Consider the following 22707-nt stretch of genomic DNA (forward strand, 5'->3'; position numbering starts at 1 on the left):
CATGTTGGCCCAGCGTGAGACAGGAATGCAGGATGTTGATACACTAGTTTAGCAACTTATCAGGAGATGGTTACATGAGCTTTGCAGCAGTGTCTTTGAACAAAAGAGGCAACTGAGATGCAGAAGGAGAGAAGGGGAGGGGGTTCTCTTTTTTGTTACATTAAGCAAAAGAATTTTCATAGTGTCTAGCCAAGCATTATACAGCTCCTTACTTCAGCAGGGAGCTTTTGCAACTCCCGCTCCTCAAACGGAACTCCTTGTTTTTATAATACAAAAGACAATGAACAAACATTTATTGTGTATTACAGTTTGGATAATAGAACTGGAAATTGCTATTTTTTTCCAAGAAAACATTATCTGAGCTTGGATTGGCTTCACTATTATTTTTATTCTATAGTAAAATTCACTATTTCATACACATTTTAAAATTCACTATTCTATTAACCTAAAAGTATTGATTTTTCTGGTCTTGTGGCCTAAATTTATGTTGACATCTCCTCTCAGGCTGTCTATACAGTACATGGTGACTGGTTTTGGCTTTAGCCATCCTGATTTTTTTCCCTGCATATGCTGGCAACTTCCTTGTGCTTTTCTCAAGTTGCCTGTCCCTTCTTCCACCGGACATAAACTCTCTTTTTCTCCTAGACACCAGGCAGGGCAGACCAGGTCAGTGGCGGGAAGCCGCCGGGCTGCCGAGGCGCCCCGGGGCGGCCGGGCCCCGCGTGGCCGGCGGCGGCGGCAGCAGCAGCAGCAGCAGCGGGCCCCGGCGGCGGCCCCGGGGGCTCGGCAGCGAGCGCGGCCGGCGGGATGAGCGGCCCCGGCCCGGCCCCGCCGCCGGCGGCCCCGCCCGCCCCTGCCGCGGCCCCTCCTCTTGAGGGCCGGGAGCTCCCGAGCCGCGGGGCAGGGTCGGAGGAGCAGCGGTGGAGCCATGGCGCCGCTGAGGGACTGCAAGGTCCGGCGGGGCGGAGGGGAGCGGAGCGGCGCGGCGCGACCAGGGGAGGGCCGGGCCGGGCCGGGCCGGGGGAGCCCCGGGGGTGCCGGCAGCCCTCGGGGTCGGGGTCGGGGCTGGGGCTGGGGCTGGGGCTGGGGCTGGGGCTGGGGCTGGGGCTGGGGCTGGGGCTGGGGCTGGGGCTGGGGGAGAAAAACAAAAAGCTCCTCTGGGTGCTGCAGGTTCTGCAGAGCGCTGCGAAACGGCCGCGCGGAACCAGAGGAGTAAAGAGGAGGGATCGCTCACAGCCGGCTGGCATGGCAGCAGGGACACCGCTAGAAGGGAAGAGTCAGCAGCAAAGCAGCAGCAAGGGCGAGGCTTTGGTCTGGTCCAAGAGAAAAGGCAAAGCAGGAAAAGGAGTGGAGGCAATGGCACTCTCCTCCAGGAAGCCTGGCAGCGGGCAGTCTGTTCTGGGTTTAGGGAGAAGGATGAGGGGAAATGAGCGCAAGGAGCAGCAGAACCAGCATGTGTGTTTAGGCTCCCTAAAAGTTTTGACGACGATGGCATTAGTTAGGTAAGTTAGGAAGGAAAGCCCCTGAGGTAGTGAGATGACAAATGTGGTGGTTGTGTGGCCATCCGGTTTAGGAAAAGGCAGTATTGCTTCTGTATATAGAAACCTGGAGTGTTCCTTTCCCGTGTCACTGTTTCATATGAGGTGTATCTTCAGCAGAGGCACCAGCTCAAATTTATGTGCAGGGAGTGAAGTGTGGTCCTCACCTTGTAAGGTATACAGCCTTTCAAATTCTACAATTTATAATTTTTGGTTCTTTATCCCCACTGCTAACCCAACAAATTGAGATGTATGGACAGGTGCACAAAAAGTGTCTGCATATGCTAACATTGTTCTCACAGCTTTTTCCTGTTTTGAAAAAAAAATTAAACATTTGAAAAACATCAGAATGTCACCACTCTGTCCGTCATCTCAGTGTGTGAAATCCTTCGTTTCTCATCTGTTGTGCAGGCCTGGCAGGATGCTGGACTCGGCCTGTCCACTGCTAGCAATGAAGCCTGTAAACTCTTTGATGCAGTGCTCACCCAGGTATGATGAAAAATGGGGTCTGAAGGGACTTCTGGATAAACCAGTCTTTGGTGTAGCTGATTTCTACATTCCTTTACAGCTGAAAGATTAGACAGAAGCTGTACTGAGTTTTGTTTCTTGAGGAAGGCATGATTAGGCAATCACAGTGTGTGTGTTTGTGTTCATGTATCTGCATTGGTTCTTTCCAGTAGCATGTGTGTTGGTTAGCTACTGGCTGTCAAGTCTGACAGGGAAGCTGTGGTATCAGAAATGTTACGTTCTCACACATGTTCTTCAAATTGGGCTGAATTCAGCTATTAGCAGTCAGCAGAAAACCCTCATAGCAAAGAGTGATGCCAGACACTGTAGCTGTAGGAAGAACTTCAGGTAGTGTGCTCATCCCACTGGACCCTGGACCCATAAGCTGCATAGAGAACAAAGGCTGTCTGTTCTGCTGGTGGCCAAGCTACCTTAAAGAAAGCAGCTTCTGTGTTTTCTTACTGAACTAATTGTATCTGAATGTAAAGGTTCTCTGCTATCATTTTTCTTGCTTCTGACTTTCACGTGGCTGGGAGGAGGAGAAGATGCCCAATGTCACTGGGGATTCCTTGACACAGTCTCTCTCTTTTATAGTATGCAACCTGGGCCAATGATGAGGGTCTTGGAGGTATCGAGGGATGTCTCTCCAAGCTAAAAGCAGCAGATCCAAATTTTAGTAAGTATAATCTTTAATGGTTAGTATGGAAAGTGTTGCATAATTCCTTGCCTCTTTGTGTTAACTGTGCTTTGTTTAGGCAAGTGGGAAGCAGTGGGCTGCAGAACTCTGTGAAGATTCTTTATAGTCGAGAGCAGGCTGGGATGATGTGTTTGGTTTTGTGTTTTTCTTTTCATTTCAAGTCTTCTTAAATGCTTATCATGAAGGGCCTAGGAAACTTCAGGCTTATAAGCCTTTCTGTCCCCTGTCACTACAGATCAGTCCCATTTTAAAACAAAACAAAACTGTGTTAATGCTTCTGTAGAGATGAGTTTCTTACAGTTCCGAATGGCTCAAGTTGTAATGTGCTGGTTTCTCTAGCAATGGGACAGGTCATCGCAAATGGTTTGGAGTTGATTGGTACTGGAAGTTCAGTGCGGCTCAACAAAGAGCTGGACAGTGCAATGAGAACAATGATGACACTGTCAAAATCCCAGCCTCTCAGTGAGCGGGAGAAGCTTCACGTATCAGCGCTGGACATGTTTGCCCACGGGTAAGTGTCTAGCCCTATGGGGAAGGGGGCAGGAGCTGGTCTTGTCATTCAGAATCTCCTTGCTGTTGCTGTGTACCACCTTAGCACGTCCCACTTGCTCTTCTGTTGTCGCTTTCCACCCATGTAAAGGACTGGGAAGAGTTTTACCTACCACAGGTAGAGGCGATGCTTGGGAGTGGTGTTGCCTAGCTGTCTAGCTAGACAACTAGTGAAGGATCAATGTGCAGTGTTGGTGGCTGTGCTGCAATTTATCTACCCAGGCTCTATCACCATGACTAGTTTTCCATCAGAACTGTAGGAGGGGAAGTGCTGTATGGCCTCTATGTTAAAACGTAAAGCACTCCTTGTGTTAAATCTGTCTTAGATCTGTCAGTGGAGTAAATGGTTTAGAACTAAGATACTTAATATTTAAGTACTCTGATGTCCAGTATAATATAATACACACTTGGACCCACATAAGTAAAGTCTAGAACAGACCTTTCTTCTCCTCTCTGTTGTCTTCCTATGTCAAAATAGATTTCCTCTGAAAAATGGAAAGCCTGTCCCACTGCATGGGGTTTTTACAACCCAAGTACAGCACGTGGCATTTAGCTTTGTTGCATGTCATGCAGTTGGACTCAGCACGTTGATTTGGCCTACCCAGATCACTCTACAGAGCCTTCCTACCCTCAAGCAGATAACAGCAGGTCTCTGTTCAACCCCATAAGAAAATCTTTAGATTTATGGTTGAGCTACTGTTTTTTTCTGTGCAGTTTATAGTTTGTTTTTTTTAACACAAGAATATTTATTTTATATTGTTTCCCAGAAAGTACCCAGTGAAGATAATGTCATTGTTTCTTACAGAAAAAAAAAAACAAACTTAAATTCTTTCAAGAAAAAAAAAAAGTTTTTTGATGTTGAATTTTCTCTTTTTCAGAATAGCATGAGTTTAGAAGTAACAGTAGAGTTGGGTGTGTGTGCCTTCTTTCAGCATTCAAAATATTTCTATATTTCTAGCCAGCTCCCCAAAGCTTGTGATCTATGGGAACAGATTCTACAGAGCCATCCAACGGACTTGCTAGCCCTCAAATTTTCCCAGGACACTTATTTCTATCTGGGATATCATATACAAATGAGAGACTCTGTTGCAAGGGTTTTTCCTTTCTGGACACCTGATGTTCCTCTGAGCAGGTAGGTCATGCTTCATTTTAAAAATAGGTCTTTATCTGGTGTAAGGTATACATGCTTTGTCTTTTTAACTTCAAACACATCTAAAGGATAGGATCTACTGAATAAAGACACGTAGAAAAGATCACAGCTTGTAAGTGAAGTCAAGTGAATTATAAGTGACCACACCTAGAACACCTCTCCTATATCCCTGCTGATACTGTTAGTGATTTTCTGTTTTGTTTGTTTTAGAAGTGAGCTTTAGGTCAGTTAGTAATTTTTGCTAGCAAATGTGGCACATCGTGTAGCACATAGGATAGTTTTTCTTTGCTTGTTTTATTTCATTTTATTTATTTAGTTAAGTCCTGAAAGTTTTGGTTTCCCAAGGTTAATTTGGGGTAATCTGAATCTACTGACAAGCAGTTAGTTGACAAAAACAATTACGTGGGGATAATTCTTTAAATTATTTTTAAGACCTGTTAAATTACTTGAAAGCTGCTAACTTTATGTAAAAATCTACATCAAACTATACATCAGTGTATACATTTAACACTTAGAATAGACCCTCCATAGTCAAACATAAATTTCTAAATGTTCTGTGAATATTTACATGTATGTAGACCCATGCTCTGTATCTTGATATCCGGTACAATCTTTTCTCCTTTTCTCTTCCACAAGCACTGTAAAGAATATAGACTGAATGCCTATATTCTTATAGAATGTCTATATTCTCATTCTTATTCTCTACAATCATAATAATGAATCTAAAGCATGCCACAAAATGTCTCATTTTTCCAGCAGTGTTATCTCAATTTAGAAAAAAAAGTAAAATACTTTGTTCTTCTTAACTACAGTACGCTGATGTCATTTCTTGGGGAAGTAAGACTCCTTAGCAGCTTTGACTGCATTTTTGTAATTTTTTTCTGGACACAGTGTTATAAAAGTGCATTCGTTGTCCACTTAAATGTAAATCAACAGGAAATACCCATATATTAAACATTTCTTGAAGTATAGAAATCTGACAGGCATGTAGAGTTTCGTATGAATCGATACCTTGACCAAAATAAAAAATCAACCTTTATTCCTCTCAAACCATGAAATAAATCAGATGCAATGTACCCCACATGTTTTAGTATTTTTTTTCTGCCTCCTGAGTTTAAAACCAAAACTCCAGCAGATACTTTGAGAAACAGAGATGTATCCAGTAGTGTTTTGCAATCTACAAATCTGCAAATACAATAGCAGTTAAATATTTCTTAAAATGACCACATCATGTACATGCACAGAAGCATACAACTTCCCTAATTTTCCTTTACATTGGACTTTTATTGCTTAACGGGGATGCCTTGTGACTTTAGAATGACGTTAACCAGTTTTGAAGAGCCACATCACTTAAAGGCACTTACCTATAGGTTAGTGGGCACTGGAGAAAGTGCAGAAGACTACAGCCATATGCATTGCATTTGAGATATACAGATAATTTTGGTGGCGGTATTTTCTTGCTTCTGACCATCTAGTTCTGCATTTTTATAAATGTTATAGAGATTAGATTCTTCTCTGCAACTCTAAATTCCAGTTTATCCAAAGAAGTAAATGTCAGCTCTCAAAACACTGGTGATGTGCATTTTGTTCCTGATTTCCATGCTGGTGTCTCTTGGCCTCTCATTTCCTATGAGAGCTAGCTTATTGTTCTGTATTCTGCAAGCTTGAGCCCTTTGAATATTATCAGTGTGGCTTACCACCACCAGCAGCAGCCTGACAGTGAGTTTGTTCTATCTCCAGCCTGTTGTATTGGGGGAGCCAGAATAGCCACTTTATACAAACCAGAAAGTGTTTTGACACATTCCCACTCACCCACTCACTGTTTCTAACTGTAAATCTTAAGTCACTTGTGGGTGCTTTTTTTTTTTTTTTTTTTTTTTTTTTTTTTTTTTTTTTTCCTGTTGGTAAAATTCAGTATGCTTCAGAATGTGTTGAATTTGAAAAATGCTAGTGGTGGTTTAGACTACCTACAGAAAAGCAGACGTTGAGTCTAAATATTGTCTACATACTCTACAATTCAGAATCAAAAACACAGTGTTCCCAGTTCCATGTGATGCTCTGGCTAGCACAATAAATAGATTGCATGTTTTTTAGTATACATGTTGGGCATGAGGAAGAGTTGGTCTTTTGTTAGATACACATTTAAAATAGATGGGATCTGAGCTCTTTGCATGGTTCAATATAAAGTGCATTGTAAGGACTGTTTTGAGTTAACTGTATGTTCTGGTATCTTTTTCAATCCTACCTTAAATCTAGTTCTTAATGATGAAGCATTGTTCATTTCTCTTTTGCTTAGCTACGTTAAGGGCTACTATTCTTTTGGACTCATGGAAACAAACCTTTTTGATCGTGCTGAGAAGCTTGCCCTTGAGGTAATTGCCTTTTATTGATGGTAAAATGTTTTAGAATTCTTAGTCATGCTCCCTATCTCTGAGTGATGTTTTGTGCAGATACTGTAAACTGACTCATCGTCATCCCAGTTGTTAAGAGAAGTAGCAAAGAGATAAAATTTAGCATGGAAATTCTCACAATTTCACAAAGAACTATTGATTAATATTCCTTAGAAAGATTCATATATCTATGCCATACCATGGCAATTTCATCTTAACTGTATTGCCTTCATTTCCTTACAACCATGCCATGCAAGATGGTATCAAAACAGCTGTCTAAAATCCACGAATATTGAATTTTCTGTTTCCCCCATGTATAACTGTCTGTTGACTCCTATTAAAGAATGTTAGATTGACTTGACATAATTTGCTCTTGACAATCCACCCTGTTTGGGTTCCTCCTCCATTTTTTTTCTAGATGCACATTCATGAATTATTGAGCAATTAAGTCTACAGTGTTCCTGGGGATCAAAATTACTTGGTGTGTTCCCTTTTTATGAAGACAGTAGTTACACCTGACTTTCTGCAGTCCTCCAGGGGTCTCAGATACAATTCATCTTTAATGGGTGTTTTTGCCAAGGTTCTGTTAAATCAAATGGCTGAAAGTGACAAGAAAGACTTAACTTTACGAAATAGCTAAAACTTATTGGTAAATGGAGTGGGAAAGAGTAAATTGCTCAATAGTCAGAGCTGGACATGTTCTTAAAGGAATGATTACCTGCAAGAATGTGCTATGGGGTATATTATGCCTGTGTATGCAATTCTTTTATGGTTTATATTGACATATGCCTTTGAAATAAAACATCATTTGATAATCTTCATTAAAGCCTGCATTCTAAAGCTGTTCTGCACATGTTTATCTCTGTGCAGTAGAAGTCAGGAAGTGAAGTCAGCCAATAAACATTTTCTTCCTTTCTGTCCAAATCAGTCTTCCAGGCTATGGTTAGTAGGAATAGTGCAGGGATGTACTTAACGTGCAGCTAATAAATACAAGTCTCTTGCTTCTATATCAGCAATAATAAATATGTTTATTTGCAAGTTTGTAAGATCACATTTTCCCTTTTTGACTCACAGGCTTTGGCTATAGATCAGACAGATGCGTGGTCTGTTCATACTATAGCTCACATAAATGAAATGAAAGCAGAGGTGAAGAAAGGGTTAGCATTTATGAAGGAGACAGAAGCCAACTGGAAGGTAAACTTTCTCATAGCATCTCTGAAAAAAAAAATCCTAGGTCTTCTTTATCTCCTCTAGTCAAGTTCTCTGATTCTTCATCTAGTTTATTCTTGTCTCCATACATGTTACAAGCAATGCAAATTTCCCACATTACGAGAAAAATCACTTGTGGTGCTGTTATCTGTGCCAATTTTGAAGCATAAAAAAATTGTATATTATGAACAACACATACTTTGAACCACTTTATGCCATCGTAACTAGGACTGCTGAGATTACACAAATGCCAAACACATTGGTTGGCCATGTTTCACAAAAAGTCTGTCTTTTCACACTGCCTTGTTTTATCTAGAAATATTGAAAAAGATACTGCTTTTCAACAAGTTTGTACACACACGCACCATAGTTTCTTTTTCTTAAGCAGATGGAACTGGCTAAATATTTTATATCTCATAAAGTCATGGCCATTGCTGGAAGATGAAATATTAGATATGAAAACTGATTTATTTATACTTGCATGTTTATAGAAGTAAAATGACAAGTGTTATTTTCATGAACTTTTTGCTTAGACTGAGGCTGAGCAACATGCATCAGTTGAGGAACCTATGTGATCTTCCTCAGGGGAACCAGCTCTGAGATAACACAGGCAAAGCAACATTTCAGAAAGCTCATGTATTTAATGAACTTTTTGATTATTTTTGTTTGTTTGTTTTTGTTTACTTCTTGATAGGAAAGGATGCTAGGTGAGCTGTAAAGAAAAGATAAATTATGCTTTTGTCTCTTTTCTAGTCTACTCAAGTTACTTCATACATCCAACTTATTTGAGTATCTCTCAGTGGTATATTGAACAGTTTTGTTAATTTGTCATGTAGTCCTTTGCTGTAAGTGGAGCTTAATTTTTATTTGTGTTGAACAGCATGTCTTTTCCTAATGATTAAATGAAGAGCAGATAATAATATTCAGAGCATAAGGTTGTGGAGTTTGAAGTTGATAGAACCCACAAGAGTTTGTTTTAGAGTCATCTCAACTCACTGTACCATGTTGCCCAAAGAACAGGGCTGGATAGTGAGGCTAGAAGGATGATTTTTTTTTTTTTTTTAAATTAAATCATTGAGGTACCAAGCTTGGATATGCAAGCAGTCAATCCTCTCTTCAGGTTCATATCTTTGATGTCTCAGAAAGGATTCTGTCCTTTGACATATTAGTTAATGAAACAGTGATACATGGAACTTACAGTTTGGGTGACACCTTCAAAACTACCAACAACCATTTCTGAAATCAGCCCCTGACTTTTGGAACCTGTTTGAACTCTGTTTCTTAAAATAGTTCCATTCTTCTGAGCTTTATACCCTTTATCCAAATAAAACGAAGTGCCAGATCAGTAAGTGGAATTGTCTAGAATACCCTCATGTCCACTCCAGTACAGTTAAGACTTATAACTGCTGACATTGTCATAATGATAATGTATATAATCACTTCTTTTATGCAATATTTTTCATCTTAGCCTTCATGAACCCATCTTTTCATCATGAACCCAGTTAAAATGTAATCATGTGGAAAAAAAAGCAGGGCTTTCTAAGGGCTTATGTTTGGCCTGGTGAATTGACAATTAGTACTTCTTTTAATGACCAGGATCTTTTATATCTAGCACCACTAGACTCCTTTTGGTGTTTTTAATTCATCTTTCTTTACAGTAAGAGTCATAAAGAATTTGTAAGGTTTTTTTACATGGTAGTTTACTTTTTATTGTTCCTCTCCACACAAAAAAATAAGATGCCTTTTTTTTATGTATGTTTCAGCACAAAATCAAAAGGGGCAGATTATGTTACCAGAGGGGGCCTCTGTGCCAGTACTGTTGGTTATTAAATGGGAAAGTTTTTCTCCAGAGCTATTGCAAAGAGTTCTCATAGTCTGCTTTTATTTATTTTAGCAGTCTGCAAGCCCACTTCTGCCTTAGCAATTTAATCTCATTCAGAACTCAAAATCAGCAGCAGAAGAAAGGTTTTGTTTTATTCAGTGAGGTAATCCCATGTTCTTGTTTATATGGCATTTGGTATTGTGGTATGGTAGTAAACGTGATATTATCAGGTTTATGCCAACCCCTTAACTATTTTAGTTGCTCATATTGGTTTTGTAGTATAATATTAAACAAGTAAAGATTACTAGAGGATTTATATTAGCACCATAAAGTTCACTGGGAACCTTTGTACTTCCTGAAAGTGAAGCAGTTTTCATCATTACAAGGAAGATTTTTCCACCTGTAAGAAGATTAAATTTAACTACAGTGTTGTAGACTATTAAAGAATATTTAAAATTCTGGTACCAGTTGAGAAGTAGGGTGCAAAGTTGGTACAGTTCAGTGAATATTTATGATATTCAGTTATAATAAATAATAATAATAAATATATATAATAAATATAATAATAACAAATTCAGTTATATAAACTTCGGTTTTCATCCTGAATTTCAAGTAGCATATGCATAATGAGAAATTTAAAGTAGACAAGCTGATTTAACGTTCTTGTCTCTTCTGTCACTTGAAGTACTCCTTTATGAAGAAGAAAACAGAAATCTGTCTAGATACATTTAAATGGAAAGTTATTTTGTATATAACATTTTTATTTTATTTTATTTTATTTTATTTTGCAGAACAGTGATATGCTTGCTTGTCATAATTACTGGCACTGGGCTTTATACTTCATTGAAAAGGTATGAGACATTTTCATACAGATGTTTTATGGTCCAGACAGATAATTGATCTAATGCTATTTAAAAGGCAGCCCTAGCGTTTATTTATTTTTTTTTTTCAGCTGTCTAGAGGGTTGTGTGTTTTTTTTTTTTGTAAAATGGCACAATGACATTTTTACAGGATAGTTCGCTAGTACAATTATTTTGAGAATAATTTTTTTGTAATTACATTGAACAAAGATCCAGTAGCTTCGTTGGAATGTTGAAAAGTTGCTTTATTACATGATTATTACATGTTCAAAGATAAAATAAGGTCACTAATTACATTTGGCACAATTATTGTATAGAAAGGTGAACCTGGATCTCTAATTTTTAGACAAAAACTTTGTCTAAAAATAAAATTCTCTTCAAATTCAGTACTTTGTTGTTGAACTCAAAATTTGCTGACACTAGAAAAGAGGAAGTACAACAGCTCTAGATTTGATAGCTAATGTTATTAGTCAATGATACTAATTCTTGCTCTTATAGAGAGATCAAATTTATTGAAACCCTTTAAGTTGCAACTTACCCAACCTATCAGGCTGCAATGCAGAATTTCCTTGGACTTGATAATTCTTTGTAGTTGTGGGTCTCAATTCATTCAGGAGACAAATGTGTCATCATGGAAAAGGTGCTGTATGTTGGTCAGCAAACAAGATAACTTGCTGATGTTCAGCACTATTAACACTATTATACAGCTTTTGTATAGCCTGCTTAACATTAGTTTTATTCCTACCTCTTTGCATAACTTCATGATGCAGTAATGTCTGCAAAGAAACCTGAAAGGAAGATTAGAATGAGAGGTAACACCTTGTCTTTCTCCCTCATGTGTAACCTATGGCAGGATTAGTTCTCATTATTAAATGAAACCTAAGCGTAGTGGTTATTTTACCTAGTAAAGCCTGTTTTATCTTAGTCTCTGTTCTTTCTTTTCAGGCCTCAAGGAATTCATTGACTTTTTTTTTTTTTTTTTTTAAACAAGTCATGAGGCAGTGAAGTAATATGGCACCTATTAATTGTATTTATATGTTTGGTTACTACCCATCACTCTTGTTTTCTCTACCTGAATGTTAATGATATGGTCCTTGATTGCTTTTACAGGGGGAATATGAGGCTGCTTTGACAATTTATGACAATCATGTGAGTAGGAGCCTTAATCTTTACTGGAGAACATGCTTAAGGCCACAATACGTACTTTATTCCTTCTGCATGAAATTGAAACCTATTGCAATTGCCATATTATTTTATTATATTATTTATATCTGTTGTTTGGGAAGCTGTTTGTCAACTACTGAAATGCCCCAAATACTCAAATACTGATTCAAGCCTTTCTTATACTTTTGCTTGAAGTAGCTGTAATGGCACTGTTGGTACTGTTTTCCAGGTGTCCACGTATCTTTTTCATGATGTATAGGTCTAAATGCCCCTGAAAAGAAACTTTTTTAAAAGGATGTGAAATAATTTTCTTGTAAAGTCAAGTTACCTTTATAAAGAAGTGATTTTTGCATGTTAGCTACTAAGTCAACAAAAACATGTCTTTTTATTTCTACTTAATATGTTATGGTGCTTTACTGCATAGATTTCAAAACAATCTTAGTAAATAAGTGCTATCAAATTTCGGTAGTATAACATTTTTGTAAGGTTTGTAAAAATAATGTTGTCATTAAGAAAGCTGCTGTGCAGATTCCGGTCTACTAAATCTGGCAAAATGAAATACTAATTATGGCACTGTACTGGAAGCAAACAAAAAAACACCTTGATGACCTTCCATGCTTACTGAGTTTAACTCCATAACATGTAAAGCAGCACAAATGAAGCAATATGTGTGTTTGTCACTGCAAATTACCACATTCAGAAAAGATGCAAATAGGGCTATTGTCAGACAGGTATTTTTGGATGAATAAAAAGATAAAATTAATTCTGTACTTTGAATATAAGTTTGATTATCTGAGTAAGTTCCTGCTAGCACATCAGTTGGGCAGCTTATGAATACCTGTGATTACAGATTGCTCCTCAGTGCCTGTCAAGTGGAAGCATGCTGGATATAGTAGATAACTGTTCAATGCTGTACAGGCTTCGTCTGGAAGGTAGGATATCCAACTGTTCTTTCTTAATCTGTAAGAGGAACAGTTTTCTTTTTGCCTTCCTCTCCCTACCCTCACCCCACAATACACACACTGGCATGTTGGAGAAGTTCTTAGAGATACTTACAGAGCAAGCTTGGTCAGTGTTACAGAAGAAATCTTAAAATTTCGTTCTTGAGAAAAGCCTCAATGTGAACTTTATAATATTTTGCTGTTCTGCTTTAGTTGGGATAGAGTTAATTTTCTTTATAGTAACTCTTACGATCCTATGTTTTGGATCTGTGATCAAAGCAGTGTTGATAGCTCACAGATATTTCAGCTATTACTGAACAGTGCTTACACAGCATGAAGGTCTTTTCTGTTTCTCATGTTGCTCTGCCAGCAAGTAGGCTTGGGGTTGCACAAGAATTTGGGAGGGAACGTAGCCAGGACAGCTGACCCTGATTGACCAAAAGAATATCCCATACCCTAAGGTGCTATGCCTAGCAATAAAAGCTCGGGAAAGAAGAAGGAAGAGGGGACATTTGGAGTTACGGTGTTTGTCTTCCCAATTAACTGTTAAACATAACGAGGCCTGGCTTTCCTTGAAATGGGTAAACATCTGTCAGCTGATTAGAAGTAGTGAATTAATTCCTTATTTTGCTTTGCTTGTATGCTCAGCGTTTGTTTTATCTATTAACCTGTCTTTCTCATCCCACAAGTTTTCTCACTTCTGCCTTTCTGATTCTTCTCCCCATCCAACTGAGGGGGAGGCAAGTGAGCGAGCTGCTGGGTGGTGCTTCGCTGCCTACCAGGGTTAATCCACATCATGTGCATAACCTTTCTTCTTTCCAAGATATTTTTTTTTCCCATGCCAGCACAGTATTTCATTCAGCTCAAGCTAGCAGAGGTTACATATTTCTTTTCTGGAAGATTTAACTTATATTGTCCCTGGAGATCTGAGGCTGAATAATTGAGTACATTAGCTTCTAAAATGCTATAGAGCTTTCTTGACGTAAATTTCAAATTAAATACTTTATATTGTGATATTGGTTGATATAGCAAGTGCACATCTATTAGCCTCTGGCTTTTGTGTACTCTCATAACTCTGTGTCATTTCTTCTCAACTTTTTAAAGCTAGAATTTGCACACTGGAGTTCCTGAAGGGTGGTGTTGGAGGGTGCAGGGTTTCATAATATTTTACTGAAACACTAATGGTGCATTGGGTTTGTTTATGCAATCCATCTTATCTGTCTGTATAATTTGATTGCTATAGGCAATTCACTATGAACATCATCTCCAAGAAGACACAAGCAATCTTGTATTAAAGCCAGAACCTTGCTTAATGCAGTCTAGAATACTGGCAATAAATTACTGACAGTCAATAAACCCTTTGCCCAGATATGACAGGCTGTAACTAAGCATTACTTATATTATTATATTATAATAATATTATAATATAATTTTGCCACTCTAGGGTCTGTTTTCTTGAGTTTAGTAGCAGTGCTATCTGTGCTGTGTGATGCTGGTTACAAAGTGATGCTTTTGCATGTGGTATTTTTATTGAAAAAAATATCTTTTACTCATAGGTGTAAAGCTTGGAGACAGGTGGGACAACGTTCTCAAGATTACAAAGAAACACACCAAAGATCACATTCTTTTGTTTAACGATGTACACATCTTGATGTCTTCCCTTGGAGCCAAAGACCACAAAACTACTGATGAGCTTTTAACAACTCTTCAAGAACTTGCCAAGTAAGTAAATGAATTAAAATGTTATACTGAAAAAATATTTTGTCCTCTGAACTTTAGGGTGGTAATGCCTCTGGCTTGCAGAAGTGTTACAACATATTCTTCTCTGCCTTAGAGTGTTAGTGGGACAAGTCTGGTTTGAATCAGCTGAAGTGCAATTAGAAGATCCCTGTAATTATTTTTGAGTTCTATCTAGAGGGGCTTCTGTTTTGTTAAGCAAGAATCGCTTACATTTGAACTCATGAGCACTAAGTGAACATTTGCTTTGTATTTTCTTTTGATGAATTCATACTAAGCTGTGTTACATACAATAAGTAAAGTATTTCACCCATATAGTAATGAGGACATTGCACAATATATGTTAGCTCTCTGTGGTGGTTATTTCTGCTCTGCTGTAAAATATTCTTTAATCATGGATCGTTAGTTGGTAGCAATGTTCTAATAGCTACAATTTGGTGCATTGTGAAGTATCTCTGCAGGAAAGCAATTTTTAAATATTGCTAAAGCAGTTCTAGAGAATATTTTGCTTTGAATTATGTGCAAAATTTGCATATTGAAGTATTTCAACTAAACAATGTTTTTTCTTTATGTTCTCTTTTGTATTGAATAACTGTAAATGATAGTAATTCTTTTGAAGGGATTGATCTATAGATTACATGTATGTAAATGCAGGTGATAGATCCTAAAAACAAGTTACTGGTTTAATGGTATAGTTTTAAGCACAAAATTTAGTAATTTGCAAAGTTGTAAACAGTAGACCACCTGATTAGACTCTGCAGCAAACATGGGAGAGAAAAAAGATTAATACTTAACCAATACAAATTTATATCTAGTTACTCTTAATGAAATCTCTCTCATAAGTGTGAGTAATGGTTTTCAATGTATCAATGCCGAACAACTGAAAGTGAACAGAAAGCTGCTGAAATCTGTAGAGATTGTGTCTGAGAACACACAGCTGACCTATGGGCTTGGTAGGCTGGTAAAGTCACAAATGGCAGTCAAATAACATCCCTTTTTGCCCGGCTTCACTGCCTTGAGTTACAGTACCACCTTTCCCCTCCTGCTTTTGGCCATAACATCTTAGGAATTTCAGCGTATCCTGCTCCAAACCCATGATTGCTGGTATGGCAATCATTGCCAGTTTAAAATTTCATTCAGTTCTTCCCCCATATAACTTGTTTTTCCCCTGCTTCAGCATCTATTGCTTCCCTTCCCTTAGAAAAGAAGGAGGAAGAAGAATCTGAAATTCTCACAATTTGTTTCTGACAATAATGTTTCTCAACCAAAAATAAATGTATTTAAGAGTAGTTACGAAAACAAGGATCTGTCAAATCAAGCCTAAGCATGTCTGATTTGACTGAAGTAGGAGACAGTGGATATCTTTCATATAATTATATTGATATGTAAGTATATGTAAAATGTGTAAAACTGCACACACCACTTCAGGAAAGCTGTAACACACTACGTATCTCTCCACCTACTGTTTTCTTTTGCCTGTGTTCAGCCTTTTGTAGTAATAGAACTGCACGTTTTTAGATGTAATTTGAAACATTATGAAGGTTAATTTTGTTATTTCAGAAAACTGACTGTAAGATGGAGAAATTATTTTAATTGTTTGGATTAGTGGATTACAGAATCACAGAATCACAGAATTTCTAGGTTGGAAGAGACCTCAAGATCATCGAGTCCAACCTAACGCTAACAGTCCCCACTAAACCATATCCCTAAGCTCTACATCTAAACGTCTTTTGAAGACTTCCAGGGATGGTGACTCCACCACTTCCCTGGGCAGCCTGTTCCAGTGCCTCACAACCCTTTCAGTGAAGAAGTTCTTCCTAACATCTAACCTAAAACTCCCCTGACGCAACTTAAGCCCATTCCCCCTCGTCCTGTCACCAGGCACGTGGGAGAACAGACCAACCCCCACCTCGCTACAGCCTCCCTTGAGGTACCTATAGAGAGCGATAAGGTCGCCCCTTATTTTTTAAGGGGGATTAATTTGTGAATCATGAATATATTGTATTCATGCATGTAAATGATATCTAAGATGTGTTTTACTTGTGGCTTTTTTTATTTATTTGTTTAAAATGCAGTCATAAAAATGACCCAGACCAAATTCATTTGGGGCTTTAAAGTTGACAAGAATTACAAGCTGACTATAGACTGGCACATGCATTCTCCAAAATCCCACAAGGCCTAGGAAAGCTTGTGTTTCTTTTTTGCTAGTTGGCGGAGACATAACTGTTATTTTGTTGATCACATCTGTCGGAATGTGATGACGTCCATCCTGACATTTTACCCCCAAGAACTGGATTTCCTGTGCAGGTCCCTTGACCTTATTCTGTTTAATGGCAAAGCCAGCTTTCAGGAGAATTTGAATTATTTTCTTCCCTTTCTCAAAAACTTCTTCTGCTGTGTTAAATCTCCTTGAGGCACACACTTGATATCCCCATCTTTCTGCATTACCCACCAGGTATAACCTGGTCCTTGGGCAAAGACAATCCCACAACTGGGTTTGCCTTTTCCTTTGGCGGGGGCAACCCACACCGCCTTCTGTGGCGCTCTTTGGTGGTTGGTATCCCATGTTTATTTTCATGGATAGAAATGTTAGTTAATGCAGGGGCGTATATTGTTCTTCATGAATCAATACTTCAGATCAATTGCAAGAGGAAGTAAAAACCAGTCTTTGATGTCTGTGCATTTTCTATGAGAGCTGGAAGAATCGTTTAAATGAAGGATTGTTTCATCATTTTCAGCTATCTCAGACCACTTCTTTAAAATACACATCTGTTATACACTTTTAACTTTCCAGAGGAGGCTGCATGTTAAGGAATGATAAACACATTGGGCAACACTGTATACATAAAAATCAGCGTTGACCTAGAGGACAATAAGGGAAATTTATGATTGTGAGTCAAAGGGAATATTTAGGGCAAAGCTTAGTGCTTTGAAAAGTAGATTGTTAAAGACATTTTGATTGTTTATACAGAAAGCGTACAGATACACACATTTTATTTATTTATTTATTTATTTATCTATCTATCTATCTAAGGAGTGAACTGTAGCAATGGGGCATTTACTGAGGTGTTGCATAGCTTTCTGTTTACACCAGTGTGTACATTTTGTATCATCAGATTTTTGGCTTGGTAAGTTTAAAGCAGTATTGTGGCTTTCAGCTGTGGTTGCAAGCACTTTAAACAGAAACCAGTGACTAAAGTTACTAGGCTGATTCCTCAATGTTAAAGACTTAATTTGAAAATTTACAGAGAAATCTATTCTAAGCAACCAATGGAATTCATAGCATTGACCTGTGCTCCGTATTCTCAGGAATGGATTTGTATTGCTGGCGTCAAATAGCTCTCTTCCCCTTCTGGTACTGCCAACCAAGCTTTTGGCACCTACATGCCACTGCCTCCAGCTGTCAAGGTGTGATCACTGTCAGCTCCTTTTGTAGCAGTGGAAAAACAATTCCACATTGTCCCATTGCAGGTATTGCCTATAGACCAAACGGCTACAGTTTGGCTACTTATATTTTTACATTTTTTAATATTGGGAAGGATGTCTACTAAAATGTATACATCTTCTACAGGCTTATTGTCATGCTCTATGTCTCTTTCACTCTTAGACGGGTTAGGTTACAAGCATTTAAAAGAAAAAAAAAAAAAAGAGAAAGAAAAATAAAGAAAAACAAGTGCTATCTAAAATCCCTTGCTGTTTTTGCATCTAAAAACAGTCTATCGTGTTGAAAATAAGAGAGCAGACTTTGAGAGCTGTCATTCCCAGCTGTCACTGGGAATGCAGTGTATATTCCAAAGATGGTGAGGCACTGTGCTGTGTGGCAAGTTCTTTTGAAAGATTATTATTTGGAGCTCTCTGCAAGAGACTGATTGCCAGTTTTGGCAATGGTAAGGACAGTCAAAGAACTAGCAATAGGATGTTCTGGTGAGAAGATCAGAAGAGAAACTAGTGTAGAATTTTCTGGCTTTTTCTTAGCCTAAACTATTTATTGCAAAGGCAGGAGGCATTGGGCTTGTGACTTGCAAATATGTGCAGAGGAATAAAAACTGATTAATGAGTAACAGAGGTGAAGGTAACATAACCACACAGAAAAAATATTATCCTAGTACGGTACCTGAAATATCAGGCTTTGCAGGGTAAAAAGAATAACTCTGTCTGTAGGCAGTGACAGACTGGCACAGAAATATGCGTGTTTATCATTTGACTTATGCAAGTTCACCACTTTCTCTTTCTACAGAGCACCTTGTGAAGACCATGAACTTTCCCTGGCTCCTAGTTTGGGGTTACCACTGTGCCAGGCTTTTATGGAGTTTGAAAATGGAAATTGTGACAAAGCAGTAGATTTGCTGTACCCAATCCGTTACCAGCTAATCCAGCTAGGAGGCAGTAATGCTCAGGTAAAGGAGGTCAATAAAAGATGTTTTGATACAACTTAATCCTCTTCCAGTAGCCTCCCTTTGATGCTTACGTTATTAATAATACTTCATTCTTATAAAATGAAGAATTGTGCTTGTGACTGAATCCTGTTTACAAACACTTACTAACAGTGTTAGCTATTTAAATATGTCAACGAGAAAATGTTTTCCTTGGGGGCTTTTAGTAAACAAGACATTGTAACCATTGTAATGATGTTCATGTAAGTCTAAATTACATATTAATTTGTATTTTGCTAACTTTTTTTCTGTTTTCAGAGAGATGTTTTCAACCAGTTATTGATTCATGCTGCTTTAAATTGTAAATCAAAAGCCAAACAAAACCTTGCTAAGTAAGTTTTTTTCCTGATTTTTTTAATGGAAATAGTAGTTTTCAAAAATAACGAGTAGTAGCAAGTATACTGAATTAGTGCTGAAATTACACACAAGCATTCATGGTTAAATGTTGCTACATTTATCAAGATAAAAAGTGCAATTGCTTTCAGTTCCAAGTGTGCATTCTTACAGTCTGGATGATTTATCTATATTTGTTTAATGGCAGTTGATTTTCAGAGGGTTCTGTCTTAAACAGTGGCCTCTTGCCTCATGGTCTGTGTACTTAATGGACTCCTAAACTTCAGCAAACTGCTGAAAGTCAAGTCCATCCTAATAATAACAACAGTTTTACTGGGAAATATGATTAACAGAGTCTGATGTGAGCTTGCCTCAGTACAAATTACAAGTGTCTTGCTGGGCAGAAATCACAGATGTTGCTCATTGACCTGTATGGAGTTCTGTTGAAAGTCATCAACTGGGCCTGCCTGTGCACTTTAAAGAATGGATCCTCAGGACAACGTAAAGCTTTGCCTGTTCCACTCCTGCAGTCTCTTTGAAACATAAATATTAGGCCCAAAATCAAAATGATTCTTTTGTACACCCTGACTGCTCATTTTCAGTCTCTTGTCAGTGCTAAGAAGCATGCTCTTCTGCCTAAACTTAATGCCAAGGCTAAATGTTTCCAATAAAGGAGATACGCACCTCAAGAGCAGGTCTTTAGGTATTCTTTTCTATCTCTTACAAGGACACTGCAGATGATCTTACAGGAAAAAATGATGTACTCATGACCTTCATCCCATTTATGTGCTACCTATTTTCCTTTCTCAGATGCCTCCTGAGAGAACGTGATGTGATGAGACCAAACTCACCAATGACAGAGCGACTTATGAGGAAGGCAGCAGCAGTTCATTTAATGGCTTAAATCTGTCCTCTGTGCTTGAGATGAGATAGCAGTATGCTTAGCAATCAAAGTCTGGGTGTGGGGAGTGGAAGTGTTCTGTGCTGTAGCCCATGTTCGAGAATCACAATTAAGAGTACCCTAGGAGCTAGAGATCTGATGACAATTTCCTTAAAAGATTTAAAGCTGTTGCATTTCATGTTATATCTTGGATGATTCTACAAGGAAATAAGAATACCTGCTGATAATACACAGCTATCAGTAGCATCCTGAGGCACTACTTTTCTGGTATCACAGAATCACAGAATTTTCTAGGTTGGAAGAGACCTCAAGGTCATCGAGTCCAACCTCCAACCTAACGCTAACAGCCCTCCACTAAACCATATCCCTAAGCTCTACATCTAAACGTCTTTTGAAGACTTCCAGGGATGGTGACTCCACCACTTCCCTGGGCAGCCTGTTCCAGTGCCTCACAACCCTTTCAGTAAAGAAGTTCTTCCTAACAACTAACCTAAAACTCCCCTGGCTCAACTTAAGCCCATTCCCTCTCGTCCTGTCACCAGGCATGTGGGAGAACAGACCAACCCCCACCTCGCTACAGCCTCCCTTGAGGTACCTATAAAGAACGATAAGGTCACCCCTGAGCCTCCTCTTCTCCAGGCTGAACAAGCCCAGCTCCCTCAGCCGCTCCTCGTAGGACTTGTTCTCCAGGCCCCTCACCAGCTTTGTCGCCCTTCTCTGTACCCGCTCATATTTCCTTGAAATATGTATATAGGTATATTTCCTTGAAAGCTCCCTTGACCCTGATAATATTCAGTACAGAAACAGTGCCTGGATTTCAGTTATTCATTGGCCTGGTTTATTACTTCATTAATACGTTAAATAGTGAGTGAACGTTTTAGGTAATTCAAATAGACCTCAGCATTGTCGATGGGCAAGTGTAGGGCCAGAGCCAACACAGACATAAACGGAATTCCATTTCAACCTTCCAGCCCATTAAGGCATGAGTTACCTTGGCATTACAGATCTGTCTGCATTCAGGATCTTTTTCCAGATGCTTTTTTTAAATTTGTCTCTTACAAAATATTAGACTTCAAGATAGAGGCCCAGAACTTCTTGAAATTACAATGTGGAAGAGCCAGACAAGAAGAACAATGGCTGACTGCTGGTTAGGACTATTTTAATGTGGATGATTGCTTGGCACCCTTAAATCTTTCAGGAAAAAATGAAAAAAACTGGATCTCAGCTAAAAGAGTGCTGTCTCTGAATAGTAATTTGGGCGGGAATCTTTGTGCTTAGTTTCTAATAACTCAGGCCTTACTGTCATCTCAACAGCAAGAGACACTTTGTTTAGCAATGTAAGCTTTAAAGCCAATGTTCATGAGCTTTATAGGAACACTGGAGCATCTCAGTGCAGGTGAAAACTGCCAAGGAACTCCTCCAGAAAGAGAGCTAATGGGAATTGTCAGAAAGCTTTGTCCTGGCATGAGTGATGTGACGAGCCTTGGTGCTGCAAATAAGGCATGATAAAAGACATAAAGCTCCATGAAGTTCTTGTGCTTCTCAGTTCCTGCAGTGTAGCAGAGTTAAAAGCTTGTCTTGCAAGAGTAATCCAGAAATCCCTAATGGAGAGAAGATAGTATTTCAAACGAAACCTAATGCCTTCTGTTCTTGTTCCTGTATAGAAATGCCACACCCTTTAATTGCCCAAGCTCTGACTTTGGTATCTACAAGCACTCCAGGACATGTCTGCCCCTCCTTCTTCTCTAGCTTGGGCTCTTCCACATGTCCCACAGTAGCCCCTTTTCACACAGAATCCTTCTGACCTAAAGCACTTGCATAGCTGGCCCTATGCTCGCCCTGGAGTTCCTACATAATAGAGGCTTAAGATATGCAAGTGTCTTGCTGCTTGCCTTCTTCCCCCAACCATCACTGGAGGAAAAAATAGTTTAGTTTAAAAAAAATGATAATTTGTGAACCCATATAAGGGTATTTCAGCCCTTGCTTGCAGCCTTTTGAATGCTGTGGACAGTCATAGTTCACTGCTCTTCAGATATGTCACTACCTTGTCTGTCCAGCCATGACTGTGATTGGCTCACTCAGTGATAAAGTTAGTGTGTTTTTTTTTACTGTTAATTTTTAATCACTGCATGTCAAGCAATGACTTTAGACAGATAAATTTTTACTCAAAAGATGTAACAAATCCTACTATCAAACCGAAGTCTGAGAAATCTGCTGGCTGCTTATGAAGTGTGTAGTATAAGTGATGCATTGCTACGTAAATCTAAGAGTGATATTTTAGTAATTCTGATATATTGTGATTTAGAATTCTGTCTGCTTTACATTAATAAATTCAAAGATGTCCTCAGTTGTGGAGCAAATATATGACGTCTTTGCCTGTATGAATGAAGCTTTTAAATGAGTTGACTCGAATTTGTAAACCTATAGTAGGATGCATTCTCTTTCCTTCTATGAATGTGACTAGAAGCTCTCATTC

At 38.7% G+C, this 22707-nt stretch overlaps 1 protein-coding gene across 1 annotated transcript; it reads left to right on the forward strand.

Moving 5' to 3' along the window:
- The first annotated feature begins 872 nt into the window (after positions 1 to 872).
- TTC38 (tetratricopeptide repeat domain 38) lies at positions 873 to 22574 on the forward strand. The gene is made up of 14 exons (XM_082765556.1): positions 873 to 952; positions 1950 to 2027; positions 2640 to 2721; positions 3082 to 3253; positions 4250 to 4423; positions 6738 to 6813; positions 7906 to 8025; positions 10654 to 10713; positions 11833 to 11871; positions 12737 to 12818; positions 14384 to 14549; positions 18802 to 18961; positions 19256 to 19329; positions 20141 to 22574. The coding sequence occupies exons 1-14, from the start codon at positions 929 to 931 to the stop codon at positions 20232 to 20234; spliced, it is 1401 nt and encodes a 466-aa protein (XP_082621682.1). The 5' UTR covers positions 873 to 928; the 3' UTR covers positions 20235 to 22574.
- Positions 22575 to 22707: the final 133 nt, after the last annotated feature.

This window comes from Aythya marila (genome assembly GCF_965140915.1).
Source record: "Aythya marila genome assembly, chromosome: 1".
In the NCBI taxonomy this organism is placed as follows: Eukaryota; Metazoa; Chordata; class Aves; order Anseriformes; family Anatidae; genus Aythya; species Aythya marila.

What these genes read in the sequence shown, in the direction of transcription:
- TTC38 (XM_082765556.1), top strand. Translation starts at nt 929, where the DNA reads ATGGCGCCGCTGAGGGACTGCAAG. An exon ending in CGCCGCTGAGGGACTGCAAG is followed by an intron (nt 953 to 1,949) that starts GTCCGGCGGGGC and finishes TCTGTTGTGCAG; the next exon opens with GCCTGGCAGGATGCTGGACT. An exon ending in AGCAGCAGATCCAAATTTTA is followed by an intron (nt 2,722 to 3,081) that starts GTAAGTATAATC and finishes TGGTTTCTCTAG; the next exon opens with CAATGGGACAGGTCATCGCA.